The 14,187-nt window shown below is 53.0% G+C and overlaps 7 protein-coding genes across 7 annotated transcripts; 1 reads left to right on the forward strand and 6 right to left on the reverse strand.

Annotated features, from left to right (window-relative positions):
* Window positions 1–1,377: 1,377 nt before the first annotated feature.
* PG997_009584 (uncharacterized protein) lies at window positions 1,378–1,946 on the reverse strand (the record flags this gene model as incomplete). Its single annotated transcript, XM_066813899.1, has 2 exons — window positions 1,378–1,765; window positions 1,846–1,946. The coding sequence occupies 2 exons, from the start codon at window positions 1,944–1,946 to the stop codon at window positions 1,378–1,380; spliced, it is 489 nt and encodes a 162-aa protein (XP_066665861.1).
* A 1,121-nt stretch (window positions 1,947–3,067) lies between these two features.
* On the reverse strand, window positions 3,068–3,760 carry PG997_009585 (peroxisomal matrix protein; the record flags this gene model as incomplete). Its single annotated transcript, XM_066813900.1, has 3 exons — window positions 3,068–3,241; window positions 3,350–3,552; window positions 3,637–3,760. 3 exons carry the CDS (start codon window positions 3,758–3,760, stop codon window positions 3,068–3,070), a joined length of 501 nt encoding a protein of 166 aa, XP_066665862.1.
* A 1,398-nt stretch (window positions 3,761–5,158) lies between these two features.
* On the reverse strand, window positions 5,159–6,034 carry PG997_009586 (60S ribosomal protein eL24; the record flags this gene model as incomplete). The annotated part of the gene is made up of 3 exons (XM_066813901.1): window positions 5,159–5,446; window positions 5,571–5,714; window positions 5,984–6,034. The coding sequence occupies 3 exons, from the start codon at window positions 6,032–6,034 to the stop codon at window positions 5,159–5,161; spliced, it is 483 nt and encodes a 160-aa protein (XP_066665863.1).
* A 578-nt stretch (window positions 6,035–6,612) lies between these two features.
* PG997_009587 (uncharacterized protein) lies at window positions 6,613–8,102 on the forward strand (the record flags this gene model as incomplete). The annotated part of the gene is given in 4 exon segments (XM_066813902.1): window positions 6,613–6,824; window positions 6,855–7,183; window positions 7,252–7,397; window positions 7,410–8,102. Coding segments are annotated over 4 exon segments (1,380 nt in total), but the record flags the coding sequence as incomplete, so codon positions are not given.
* Window positions 8,103–8,534: 432 nt separating this feature from the next.
* Window positions 8,535–9,226, reverse strand: PG997_009588 (NAC domain-containing protein; the record flags this gene model as incomplete). Its single annotated transcript, XM_066813903.1, has 3 exons — window positions 8,535–8,764; window positions 8,878–9,051; window positions 9,166–9,226. 3 exons carry the CDS (start codon window positions 9,224–9,226, stop codon window positions 8,535–8,537), a joined length of 465 nt encoding a protein of 154 aa, XP_066665865.1.
* A 603-nt stretch (window positions 9,227–9,829) lies between these two features.
* PG997_009589 (uncharacterized protein) lies at window positions 9,830–11,635 on the reverse strand (the record flags this gene model as incomplete). Its single annotated transcript, XM_066813904.1, has 1 exon — window positions 9,830–11,635. The coding sequence occupies one exon, from the start codon at window positions 11,633–11,635 to the stop codon at window positions 9,830–9,832; it is 1,806 nt and encodes a 601-aa protein (XP_066665866.1).
* Window positions 11,636–11,684: 49 nt separating this feature from the next.
* Window positions 11,685–13,936, reverse strand: PG997_009590 (uncharacterized protein; the record flags this gene model as incomplete). Its single annotated transcript, XM_066813905.1, has 2 exons — window positions 11,685–13,148; window positions 13,211–13,936. The coding sequence occupies 2 exons, from the start codon at window positions 13,934–13,936 to the stop codon at window positions 11,685–11,687; spliced, it is 2,190 nt and encodes a 729-aa protein (XP_066665867.1).
* Between the last annotated feature and the right edge of the window lie 251 nt (window positions 13,937–14,187).

The raw sequence follows: 14,187 nt of genomic DNA on the forward strand, positions 1-14,187 counted from the left end.
ATCTGATCGATCTACCGGTTACTAGTACTTGCTTGCCCTATACACGAATGATTAGCCCTGCGCGGGAGGTCAAGTCAAACCAGATGAGTGAGGGTGCATTGCCCGGATGGACAAGCTGCAGAGCCGGCGCCCATTGACATGAACACCGCATACCACATGCATGCATACTATCACGGTTTTCGCCAGGGTTGGACGCATCAAGGGCAGGTGTAGACGAGAAAAAGAGTGCCACATGACGGTACTGTACCACTGCCAGGTAAAAGCAACCAAGAAGAGCGAACACCTGTCAAGCTGCCAAGCGTGAGGCCCGGCTTGGGTCGCAAGACGACCTCAAGTTTGTGTAAGATGTAGGTAGGTTGAAGTCGGAAAGATGGCAAGTGTACGTGTAGGGAAGCTGACAGTCAGTGGGCAGGTGCGAATTAGCGTGAACCATTATCCCTGTCCCTCCTCAAAGCCCAGATCGATCTTTCCTTTGAAGTGTGGGGAGAGGGAGCGGTTCATGCTCCACGTCTAGGCCTTCCTTGAACTTCAGCTACCGCACACATCACTTGTAGTGCCTTATCTTGAGTACATTATGCATACTAAGGTGTAGATGGTAGATGGTAGCCAGTTTTAGTGACTTCTTCAACCCCGGCGTCGCATCCATTGGCGTCTTTTCTTTCTTTTGACCTACCGTACTTGGGTAGGCGAATGGCCATGCTGCATGCATGGCGACTAAGGCGTGGCAGGGGTACCTAACAGGGTATTACATGACGGAGAAAAGGAGCTTCCAGCTGCTCGGGATGCCCCCCTATGCAAGTCTCGGTTCAACAGCGACTAGTACAGACGCCACAGGAGCCCCGGAGGCGAGACCAGGAAGCCCGTCTACCTGACCTGACCTTCTCAGCAAAGCCGATGGCTGCATCCTACCACAAGATTGGGTCTACATGACGTGCTGGTAACGGCTGAAGTCTAACCCACCTCGACAATTCTTCCCCTGAACCCAAAGAAAAGCAATATTCGCTTGCAAGCGAAAGCCACATATCATACCAAGAAATCAATATCACCCGCGGCTACACATGTGCAACTTGGCTTGGAGGACGAAAGAATGGAGGTGGCAACCAGAAGAAGTAAAAACCACCTGGGCCGTCAGCCAGCTTCTTTCTGTGGCTTCCGAGTGTAACGCTGACTGGCTCTGGGCTATCATGACACTAGAGGAGGGCTTGTAGCCATGTTGGTGGCCAACAAGAGCACTATTGAAACATCAATGACGGAATGACTTCAGCCGTCCCGCTGCTGCTCGAATTCTCTCTCTCTCCTCTTTCGAGCAGAACCAACCAAACCCCTCCTCCCAGTAATCCAGTACCTGCTGTCTCCAGTTGCCAGCTTCCTCCCTGCCTACCAATGCTTCTCCGCGATCGGGACGGTATTCACATCCACGCCGTCTCCGAACCAGCGCTCCTCCTCGGCGATGCGGACGTCGTTGCCGCTCATCTGGCGCTTCCGCATGAGTCCGTCCTCGGCAAACGTCCAGTCCTCGAGCCCGTAGGTGCGCCACCACTGCCTCTTCCCGCCCTCCTCGCCCTCCTCGAACCACTCGTACCAAAACTGTACGGCGATCTTGTCGTCCGTGAAGGCGAACAGCTCCTTGCGCAGCCGGTACCCGTTCTCCTTGGCCCACTTCTTGGTCAGGAACTCGGCGATGGCGTCGCGCCCCACGAGGAACTGGTCCCGGTTCCGCCAGATCGAGTCCTCTGTGTATGCCAGCTTGACTTTTTGAGGATCTCTTTGATTGGTGATTGTTGCCTTCGTATGAGTGAAAACTCCCTTGCATAAGATGAAAACCCCCAAACGTGATTTACGTACCTGGTGTTCCAAGCGTCCTGGGCAGCTTTTACTTTGACCTGCGCCGTCTCCGCCGTGAAAGGCGGATACGGCGGTCTTCCTCCTTGCTTTTCGGCGGCCATGATCGCTGGTGTGTCGCTTTGTTGCCTCTGGCTGTCTGGGATACTAAATAAATAGGTAGGGTAGGTTATATTATGTCTCCAATGTTATAGTAGTAGTCGATGGAAGTGCGGAGCGGAGCGGAGTAGTTTGATCGTATGTAGTAGTGCGTGACGATCTCTTTGCCAGGTGGAGAGGTCGCTGTCTTTTAGAACATGCCGAATAGGTTCTACTGCCGATCCGTGACCGTGACGTCTTCGAGCTTTATATAAGCCCGGAGCAACCTATACGGGGTTTGGTTCCTTCGGGATTTGTCCCGGGTCTCTTTGGCGTATCATCGGTTGAAAAGATGGGAGGCCAGTACCGGCATTTGGCCGGTTTCCGGGTTTTGCCTTCAACTAAAATGACATCAAGGGCGCGTACTACTCAGCTACGTATATGCCTAGTAACTTCCCAGCCAACTATCGCGGGGTTCAATTAAAGGGCGCGCCTGGCGCAGAAGTGCAGGCAACAGTGTTTACTACCAATTTCCACATTCAAACCCCGTGAGGTTCATTAAGTCGTTATGATGGAAGCAATCTGACGATATGCCATAATAGTGCATATGATATAATATGAGGGCGTGCAAGTGCTATAAATCTAAGTATATATTTACGCAACGTATATACATCGTCAGACCTGGTAGTAAGCTACGTGTGTAGTTTATCATGTCCCTCATCGCAGCCACACCAATACTTCTGCCCTACACTGCACATACCCCAAGTTTATATCTTTATATGCTCCTCGATATTCCTAGACACTGCTCAAGATATGATTGGCGTTGAAGCAATTATCTCTGCTCAAAGAGTTCACAAGCGAAAAGCATCTCGACTATTCTGGATATAAATTTTATTTTTATTCATGAACTTATTCATCTCAATCAATGTTATCGAATAGTTCCGAGCAGTAGTTCCCGATACTTGTGACATCACCAAGCGCCATCATGGCCTTGGCTGAACTGTTGCCTTTCGCCCCTCCCAAAAGCTACAATGCAGCTTCCAGGGGTTTTCGCCCCCGTCGTGTTGAAGAGAGCCTATCTATCGACGTATCCGTTGATTGGAATTGTCTATTCGCGACCTTCGGTATCTAATGGCCGAGAAGAAGCTTACAGCTTAGCCAGAACAGCATCGGCACCGGAGACGGTGACGCCCTTGCCCGGCTCGTTCTCGGCATAGGTGACCTTGCCGTGGTCAATGATCATGGCGTAGCGGCCGGTGCGCTCGCCGAGGGTCCAGCCGATGCTCTGGCTGAAGGCGGTGCCGTCATCGGTGGTGAAGAGCTAGTAGCGAAAACACCCAATGGTTAGCAAATAACTTTCTTTGATCCGGCCGAGAGCCGGAGGAAAAGAGACGAAACTCTGCATCGAAGTTTGGAGGGAGGAACATACAATAGACTCGTCCTGGATGCTGTTGGCCTTGCCCCAGGCGGACATGACAAAGGGGTCGTTGTAGGCGATCACGACGACCTGGTCGACGCCCTTGGACTTGAGGTCGTTGAACTTGGCCTTGTAGCCCGAGATGTGGTCGGCCTGGCAGGTCGGGGTGAAAGCGCCGGGAACGGAGACGAGAACGACTTTCTTGTTCTGGAACTCTGCAAAGGCAGGGCAGTTAGCTCATGTCGCAGTGCTTTGCATGTCCCCCGAGCGTAAGAGCACTGGGTGTGGAAGAAACATACCCTTGCTGGCATCGTACTTGGTGGGGATACCGCAGGCCGTGATCTCGGCGTTCTCGGGCGTAGGCGCGATGTAGGAGAAGGTAACACCCTGGGGGAAGGCGTCTCCGGCTTTGAGGGCAGGCATCTTGATGTTTTGTTTTGTTTGGGGGTGTTGGTAGCTGGGTAGGTAATTTAAATGAGGCAATTGCGAGTCGAGTTATCGAGTTTGGCAGAGAGTCAGGAAATGGTAGGGGACAAGGCAGAACGAACTCTATCCGTCTTATATCTATGCTTAAGTACCTAGTAGGGGACAGGTTCGGCGACTTTGTCAGCGGAAACGTAGCCCTGTTTCGTTGCTGTTCTACCACCACGTCCACGACCCCTCCAGCGTTTCCATTAGCACGTTAGTGGGGCATTGGATTGTGTTCTGGTAGCTCTCTCTCTCACTCTTCCTCTCGGCGTTTTCGAGCGGCAATGCCGTCATCGCATGTCCGCGGGGCACGGAGGCTGGGAGTGGGAGGATCGCTCGGGTCCTCAATTCCAATTCCCTTGCAGGCGTCAAATTACTAAGGCTAACATAGGATGCAAATGCCGACCTCGGGAGCGGGATTAGACCGCATCTGCATCCATGTTCGCTCTCACCGATTGATCCTCCTTCTTCACCTGATCCCCAACGACCCAGTGTTCCTGTTGTGCCTTACATCAACGAGAGAGCTGTTGGATTGCGATTTGCCATGATTTGCAAACGCCGGCTCGCTTTATTCGCTTTTATCATTACCGTGCTTACATCAAGCTACGGTATTCCTACTCGGCCGAGACCCATTAAAGTACATATCCTACCTACCTCCTAACATAAGGTACCTTGGCATCTACATAGGTACTATGGCCTATTCGGCCGATACTCCCCTAATATGTAGCTGGCCATGCCGTAGGCGACAGGTCTACCTAAACCCGCGACGCATGTACTTGGCCTTGACTCTACCTGCTTTGCTTACGTATGCATGATATGAACCACCGCTTCGGCTCAAAAGGAGGGTCACCCGGATATTACGGAACCATGGTGTTAGAGAAAGAATGACTCGTATTCTGACAGGCGTCGACCAATTCGGGAAATCCCTTGGAGTTTTGGGAGCAGTGGTCAAACCTATCCCAACATCTAGGAACATTGATACTACATCTGGCGCCCCCAAGGGAAAGGGTGGAATGCGTGTTATCGGAGGCACTCAAGTCCGAGCCGCGACGCAGCCATCACTGTCCTTGATAGCCACACATTGCTTTCAGGAAGCAGCCCTTTTATGTAGACCGTGTGCAGAGGCTGGCTCTTATTAGCTACCTAAGCGTAAAAAAATCTCATATCCCATGAGAAAAACCCATCATGCATGCATGCCACGACTCAAGAGATGTAGTAGTGGGTGGCTGATTTTTGTGTCTGCCGAAAAGCAACAAAGTCGAAGATGCCCACCCTAGACGCCGCCCTGTACATGTCTTTGGACCGCCAGCCAACCATCTGAATCCGCTTTCATTTCCATTGCTAGCAGAATATTTATCGGGTGGTGGCCTTGGGCTTGGGCTGCGAGCCCTTGGCACCCTGCTTGCCAACGATACGTCCAGTCTGGCCCTTGGAGGCGGTGGTGGCGCGCTTGGCCTTGTCCTCCTTCTTGCTGGCAGCAGCGGCGGCCTTCTTCTCCTTGGCCTCCTTGACGGCGGCAGAGCGGGCGGCAGAGCGGGCCTCGGGTCTCATGGAACGGCGCTCCTTGATGACATCGAGAGAAGCACCAACGATAGCACGCTGGGCCTTGACGGTTCGGCGGGTTCGCTTCTTGGCAACTTCCTGTAATGTGTGTCAGTCACACATCATTCCGCCAAGCGACATGGGCCTTCTCCTCCAAAAGAGGTGTCGCATAATGACGTATGAGAACCTCGATTGGAGAGAAGGCCAGTGAATGGGTCCGTACCTCAGAAATACCCTTGCGGTGCTGGCGACGGAAGAGAACGGTCCATGCGATGCGACGGGGGTTCTTGCGCTGCAGGAACAGCGACTCGGACTTGCCGTTCTGGAAGCGGAAGATCTTGCTGTCACCGCGGACGTAGAGCTTACCCTGTGAGTCGAAGGTCTCGCATTAGCATCCTGTCCGTTATCATTCTTGTATCAAGGCCACTATCTCCAGAACTGGGGGCGATAAACAGCACCGCTCAAGACCGACAGCCGGGCCTCGCAGGGCATCTTGCGAAGATAACCCAGTGCAAGCCAGCCCAGCCGTCAGCCCGTCGCAGCCTCCAATCGCCCCAGCCCTGTCCTATTGCCCACGTATTTGGCCATTCCGTCCATCCATCATCAACGTTCGCAGGGAGATATGATATGTCGTACCTTGCCGGGGTAGATTCTCTGGCCCGAGAAGGTATCGTCGTAGGTTCTCATTTTGGCGATTTGTCGAGAACTCTCGGGGAATTGGGCTGTGGTGGGTTAGTTGGTCGTCGTAATCGGATTGAAGGAAAATGTCACACGGAATTGTTGGACGTCCACAAATTGACCAGACGCTCTCCAATTTCGACCTGCACTGGGAATGTGTGGGATCGGATAAGCCAGGCAATTATTAGGGTCGGCTAGTTTTTGTCTCTAACCCGTGCTGTGTGGCGTGTGGCTTGGGTATGGGGCTAGAGGTGGCTCATGGTTTCCGCTTAAGTGCATGTTCCTCTTACCCTAACTTTCTCATCGGGCACAGGCACCCAGATTTCCAGGCATTAGACACGGGCACATGAATGCAGTATGAATAAACAGGAAACATACCTGGAAAAGTTTCTCAATACTAGTAGGTACTGTAGTCAAATCCGGTGCAAGGTAACTGACGGACGCTTCAATGCCTGCCTATATGTGTTTTTGTAGAGCCAAGCTGGAGGAGAAGTGGGAGGACCCACCACCTGTTCTTCCCTCAAGCTATTGACATCAGAGTCTCCGAACAACGACTCTCTGCCTGTCACCCCCAACTGGCACGTAGGGCTACTAGGAGCAGGAGAAATTCAGAGGACGAAAGGATATGCTTCCATGAGTGCCACCCCGGATATTATAGCATCGCTCGTGCTGCAGGAATACGAGAAGCTCCCTGTAAAGCGAAAGCCCCGGTGCGCGACAATGGCATCCACGAATGGGTGCCCCTGAGCGGCATCGTGGCCGAGCTTCGAGGGAATGACCTACGATGTCTCTCGCTTGCGTAAGCAATTATCTAGCATAATTATTATAGACTGTTTGCTGAAATCACTTTTCTCTCTGCCTCGCGCAGGACAGGTATGAAATGTCTTCCTCAGGCAAAGTTGCCCTTGGCCCGCGGCAATGTGCTGCACGACTGGCACGCCGAGGTGCTCGCCATCCGTGCCTTCAACCGCTTCGTGCTGGACGAGTGCAAGGTCCTGGCTGAGGGCGGGCCTGATGCCGAGTCCCTGTTCCTACGGCGGCGGCGCGTAGATGAGCTGCAGGAGGTTGTCACCACCACCACCACCACTCCCTGGTGTGGCCAACCGTTCGCTTGGCGGGACGATGTCAAGCTGCATATGTATTGCTCCGAAGCGCCGTGTAAGCCATACAATGAACCCTAGAACCCAAAGAAATAGAACACGGCTAACATTCCTTGCTTCTACCAGGCGGCGACGCATCCATGGAACTAACCATGGCCGCCCAAGCCGACGCAACTCCCTGGGAAGTCCCTCCTTCCCCTATCGCCGCAGAGCCCACTCCTACCGCCGCTCCTCTTCTTCCCGGCCGCGCCTACTTCCAGCACCTAGGCGTTGTCCGTCGCAAGCCCGCGCGCGGCGACGCCCCGGCCACCCTGTCCAAGTCGTGCTCGGACAAGTTGGCGCTGCGGCAGTGCACGAGCCTGCTGTCGTCGACGGCGTCGCTGCTCGTGAGCCCGACGAACGCGTACCTGTCCACCCTAGTGCTGCCGGCGTCGCAGCACTCGGTGACGGGTTGCGAGAGGGCCTTCTCCGCACGCGGTCGCATGGCGGCGATGAAGGAGAAGACTGAGGATCTGCTCGCCGGGGGCTACAGGTTCGCGCCGTTCCGGGTCGACACCACAGACCTCGAGTTCGCGTACTCGCGGCGCGGTGTGATTAGCCGGTTGGCGCGGGAAGGTGGAGTTGTCGCTGCTGGTGTTGGCGCGGACAAGATGGCCGCGAGCAATCTGGCGGTGGCTTGGACGGCCAGTGGACTGGAAGAGGCATCTCTGGGCGGCACGCTACAGGGCCGGAAACTGTTTGACCCGCGGGGCGCCAGCTTCGCTTCGCGGAGGAAGATGTGGGCGCTTGCGGCAGAAATTGCTTCAATGCTAGGTGCAGAACTGGTCGGGCTACAGAAAACACTGGCAGCCCAGAATTACGCGGAGCTGAAGCAGTCAGGCATGCTGCAGCCAAGGATGGATGTCAAACGCAAGGCAACCTCGATTGCCTTGAAGGGCTGGGCAAAGAATCAGGGAGACGACGACTTCAGTTTGTAGAAAAGTACGAACGAATTGAGGAACGTAATTTCATTTTTTCTTTCTTAGCAAGACTGGTATCGATCCTCCGTCTACCAAGCCTCAGGTGGCCAGCGGAGCTTGTTCCAGCTACAGCCACATGACCAAAAGATTGCCTTCCTCACACGAGACATGCGCCGGTGGTGTCGGAAATACAAACTAGCAGTCCCCCATCAGAAGACGATAGTTCATGACAAATCGATCAGAACTATCAAAGGTGTATCAGACTCCATCCCTCTGCTTTCGCCCTTAAAAGATGAGAAACCCTTCGTCCCTTTTTCGTTACCCATGTGATCCCAATCCATATGCTTAGACCAATACCTTTCCGTTGTCATGCTCTCCGTCCAGAGACCGGATCAAGTGGGAATGCGTATCCGCGTGGGGGATCTCGGAACAGATAGTCGAGGGCCGAATTTATTCGACCTTGCTCTCGAAGTTCTCGCCGGCGACCAGGTCGGGGATGTCGTCGTCATCGGCCTCCTTCTCGCCCTTGGACATGCTCTGGTAGCTCTCGGCCAACTTACGGAGAGAGGCTAAGGAGTCAGGTCCGAGCTGGTTGAGGATGCCGGGGACAAGCTCGGTGAGCTCCTTGTCCTCACCGTTGCCGTAGATGGCGAAGGTGTTGGCGGGAACGGCGGCGTGAACTGTGGCACGGCGGGTTAGTTTACTGGATTGCCAAGAATACTGGCAGGAACACTTTTGTCTCCTTCACAGAGTTTGTGTGTAGGTATGTGGGCGTGAGGGCGAGTTTACGTACCCTTGGGGGCAGAGAAGTGGATGACGTTGCCGTCGGCCTTGAACATGTTGACTTCCTCAATAGCCTGGATGGGCTGCACGTTCAGCTTCTTGAGCGTAGCCTGGAGCTTCTTGTCATCGTTGGCGCTGCGGGCGACGTTGCGCTTCTGCTTGTGTCTCGGGGTGCCCTTGCCACCTGGTGAAATTCAATCGTTAACTCTTGTCCCCTCTGGCGTTTGCCCGCCTTGGCTTCGAGCCTCGCTCGCAATGCGATGTCGGGTCCGAATAGTAGAAATAATATTGAACGTACCAGTTCGCGAAGGCGCAGCACCGCCGAACTTCTTCTTGAGGATCTCCTGCACGTCCGCCATCTTGATTTCAAATGAGCTGTGGTCGAAAAAGAGAAATTGCGCGGGGTTCCAACAAGGCTTTGGAAAGCGAGGAAAATATGTTAGCTGGGGTTTATGTAGTTTGATTGGAAATTGGCCGGCCCCAAGGAAAACAGAAAGACTCGGGTTCCAGGCCAGCCAGGCAGGCAAATCGAACAGCACTTACCCCAGAGATATTATTATATGCCGTAAAATCGTATTCTTCGTCGGGAATAGCTCTCAGTCAATCAATCAGTCAATCGGGGCGGGTGAGGCTCGAAACTCTTCGTCTCTCCAGAGCTTCCAAAATGTGCGTGCTCGCCCTGTGGATCAACCCTCTTCCCGCTTCTGGCTACAGCGATACGCCCCACTTGCTGCATAATTCGACTTTACCACTGGTCCATGCTGATTAAGCGGCATCCTATGCAATCTGCCCACTTGTGGATTCCCACCACCCCTCATTGTTATCTCATATCTACGTCGGAACACAAGGCAGGGAGCAATAGTGGCCGCTATAGGTTCTAGATTGACCTATCATTGCAGTCGCTGACTATAGCATAACTATTCGCTATTTTGTTATTATACTACATATGGCAGGCAGGAATATCATAGGCCCAGTCGCTCCAAGCCCCGAAGTCCGCTGTTCTCGTGCTCGTCCTCCATCTCCACTTCCACTTCGAGATCATCACCCTCTTCTTCCTGGCCTTCACTGGGCGTAGCGATGGTGGTACTGATGTCATCGCTGGAGGAATTCAACGTGTCAGGCGTCTCGGACTTTCCCTCTCCAGCCTCCCCAGCTGCTTCATCCTCACCCCCCATGCCACCTCCGTCGTCCGCCTCAAGGGCTCCAATGAACAGCTCTTGCCCGCGGTGAATCACTTTACCGTTATCGAGTTCGACTATGGGCGGTCCATCTGCCTTGAATGTGCTGGCTCTGGCTATTTCGGGCATACTAATCTTGTCCACCTCCAGGGAATTGCCGTCATTGTCCGTGGCGATCTTGCCCAGCTCGTAGTGGAACAGCCACGGAAAGCTGAGCAGTGGCATTTGCTCAGGTATCCTACGCCGCTTGGGGATCATTTGTCCCGCGATCAACTGCATCTGATCACACTGTTGCAGAGCAACTTGCACCTCTTCCCAAGTGACCTGGTAGGCCGCCGCTATGAACGGGTATAGCAGTGGCGTTCCCTCGTCTTGGTCTTTGGCTCCTATTTCTTCGCGGCACGCCGTCACAAAGCGGTCGCGCAAGCCAAGCATGACAGTCCCCATATCTTCCTGCGACTTGTACTCTGTGCCAATACGAGGTTTACTCATGACGAAGGTGGTCCAGATCTCAAATTCCGTTGCGATCTCCCTCTGATTCATGACTCTTCTCATAGCAATGTCGTACTGCGACTTGACGCGTCGTGCCTTGGCAAGCAGCTCGTCACTTAGTTTGTAGCGGCGCAGGATACGCAGGTCGAAAGCACTCTCGTACTTGGGTGTGAAGTCGACAGCCGCGATGAGATCGTACAGCTTTCCCAGAATCTTGTTGGATTTGTATGATTTCTTGTCTGGCTTGCCCATGAAGTGTGGCCAGGATTTGGGTCGTAACTTCGAGGTCAGATGTGCTTTACGACCGGTCTTGACATAGTCGACTGCGTTCGAATGCAATTTGGCAAGTTCGATGCAAGCATCGGACTTTGGACCATTTGGGAGCCTGTCTGCCATAGCAACATGAGCATGTGCAATGGCACCGAGTGAGTCGTTCTTGATGTACTCGACAAAGAATCGTATAATGTCGTCGATTCTGACATCGCGACTGAGTTCCTCGGGCTTGATCACATCATGATTGAGGGGCGGGTGGTTCCATTCCTCGGGTATCAGTCGCGGATCCCAGAATACGAAATAGTCGTCTCCGTCTAGATCCCCGCCAGAACACATTGACGGCAGATCTCGATCGCCTTGGCCAGGGAACACGACAACATCGCGAAGATGTCGAAGCTGGGGAATATCTACGGCCTCGACAACACGTAGGTCGCCTGGATGCAAGGATGGATTGCGGCCAATAACACATAAGCCTGTGATTATGCGATAATTGTCAGGCTCATCGATCTCGGGCACTTGAAGGAATATTTGCGGGAGCATTTTATTGCTCTTGGTCATGTCAGACTCTTCAGCATGGACGTGACCGCGTAGAGACTTGGTCTCGTCAACGCAACCAAAAACAAACGCTCCTCGCTCGACAACTATACGAGCTTTCTCACGCAAGAGCTTCATCGACCAGGCTCTCCAAAGCTGTAAAACAGTAAGGGCAAAGGGTTCCTGCACTGTCATGAAGCCATCTTGGATCATTTGCCCTAGGGTGTTCGTGATGCCGTTCTCGTCCGTAAAGCGACTGAGCAGCCGCAAGGCCGTATCTTGGTCATCCATGGCAACTCGATAGTCGGTTAATTGATGCTTAGTCAAGTCCAGGAATACTTCATCCCGAAACGCCGAGACAACTCAGAATCGCGATTGTCTGGCGGTTTAGAGTCGCCACCGAGAAGCGTGACGGTCGGATGATCTCGATATTCCTGGCCAAAGACGTGAACTTATTCTGTGAAGGACGGACTTGGACCTCATTCCACTTGGCGTCGTCCCATGTGACGAGGATGCCTTTGTTTCCCCCCATGCGGAACTGAAAGGCCGACGGTGAACCATGCTTTTTCAGCATCTTGAGCTGTCCTGCAATATCTTTGGCTAGATAGGTGCCTATCTTACCCACACCGTCGGTAAAACACCACTCTTCGTGCTCGATGTCAGGAATACGAGTATGGTCCACTGTTATGCCTTTCGGGCTTCGCGTTGTGGAGAAGCATTGCCCAAGGCGAGATGCATATTTGGCGACAACCTTGATGTGGTCGAAGTTTCCCATCCAGCTTCGAATGTCATCGCAGCTTTGGGCCCCGGTGGGAGAGAAGAAGTAAGCGCCATGCTCCCTGAACTGGGAATTCCCAAAGGCCAGGAATTGGTAGTGTCGGTCGCCAATGCGAATGCCGTTTCTCAGAGTATTGAAAACCCTGTTGAAGAGGTGGTGGTTCTTCTCGCTGTCCTGGTCAGCAGAGAGGCGGCCTTCAGTACGTTCATCCGTAAACTGGACACGCAGGAAGAGATCAATATTGCCCTCGTACTGTCGAAGAACTCTGTTCGTGACCTCCAGAGTCGGAGATCCCAAGTACATTGTTGATGGCGTGACGATGACTTTTCTAACCCAGGCACAGTGCTCATAATTGAAACCAGGGGTGTAAGTTAGGGCATTGCCGTTCCCAAAGACGCTCATGGGGTCGTAAACACGCTTACGACAATCTGTGACATATTCCAGAAGATTTCTGGCCTTATTAAAGCGTCGCCTGTTCATAAACCTCCAATTGTTTAGGAAGTGTGGGATCTCACCAGGTTCGGTTCCAGCTTCGGTTTCAGTGTTAACCTCGGGGCCAGGGGCTGGGACCAGCTTCGCAAGCTCCGTGAGGAAATCAAGAGTGATACTTTGCTCGGAGAAAACTCCCTGCGATATAGCAGCCTCAAGTTGGTAACGGATCTCGAAGGGCAGATGAACGCTATTGGTGTTATGCAAAAGCTCAAGTCCAGAAGCTACACCGGAGGTAGGAGCGTCAATCATGTTCCAGAGATTCGATGGAGCTCCTGGGCGTGTTTTGAAGTCCTTCGCACTTAATTCAGTGAACTGGATGTTGAAGTCAGAAAGAGCAGACTTCATTTTCTGCCACACGCTCTTGTTACTGGCGTCCATGGTCAGTCGGTAAGTGGTCCAGCGACCAATGTCCACAAACTGATCTGGTCTTCTCAGTGACGTGACCTCGTCCTTTGAATTGGACTCGTACTTGATGGTACCTATTCTCTGCCAGGCCTCATGCTCCCCCATCGTGTCTGGGTCTCGTCGACCTGGCTACGTGTAACGATATGTGGGTTGTATTTGTGGAAGGCCGGCGGGCTGTCTAAAGGTATCACCAATTCCTCGGGGCCATCGTCCTTGCGAATGCAGTATATCTTTGTGATATGACTGAACCGGATCACTGCCTTGTATCTGTGTTGACGCGGGCTCGGAGAGTCGTCCATCTCGTCGCCAGGGTTGGTGTTGGATGGTTTAGGGATCGAGCAGGGGAATGCGATCTCAAGCTTCTTGAAATTCAATTTTGCAGACAGTGAGAAGACCAGCGGCACATCTGCAGAGTACTGGATGGATCGCATGACGTCCATGGTAGACTCTTGCGACAGGAAGCCGAAATCAAGGCCAACTAAGCGGATTTTCATATCCACTGGGTATTCCAGCCCAGTTACAGGGCTCCGGATGAGCTCGGGTCGTCGAGGATTTAGGCATATGACTGGTACTTTGACCTGAGGTGAGAAGTCTATGATGATGTATCCATTCTGCCAGAATGCGGCTTGAGGTGGCGGCGAGAACCGAACAACGGCAGCCCTCTTGTTTGCATCCCGATCATCTGGGAGGACCCCGATAAAGACGACTTCACCCAATGGCTGGAACACCTGTCGCAGAGTTTGCGGGTTCACATCAGCTGGGAGGTTTTGCAGGCGAACGGCGAGTTCGGGCCATTCTCTCCAGAGCCCCTGGAACTGTGCATGGTTGTTAAATCGCCGAAATTGGTTGATAGGTCGTCTCGAAGGAGGACCCGGTGTATGGGTGCCGTTGTCCATATTGGCACCGTCGCTGTTCATGGTAAGCAATATTGTTGGTAAGGTGAGTTTGTATAAAATGTGAGTTTGAAAAGTCGAGAGGTGAGATATTATCAGGTCTGGATGTCGCTCGATATGCTCATTCTAGTGAATCCTGGCAGTTAACAATCACTGATGATTGTACTATAATGGGAAGCAGGTTAGCCGTAGGCTCTGGTAGGAGCTGAGGAGCTGCTCTATTCAGTCACTTACCCAGAGAGATTGTGAAGAGAACATGAGACGACTTGCTTAGC

Source organism: Apiospora hydei (assembly GCF_038363865.1).
Source record: "Apiospora hydei strain CBS 114990 chromosome Unknown utg000007l_segment0_segment0, whole genome shotgun sequence".
Lineage (NCBI taxonomy): Eukaryota > Fungi > Ascomycota > Sordariomycetes > Amphisphaeriales > Apiosporaceae > Apiospora > Apiospora hydei.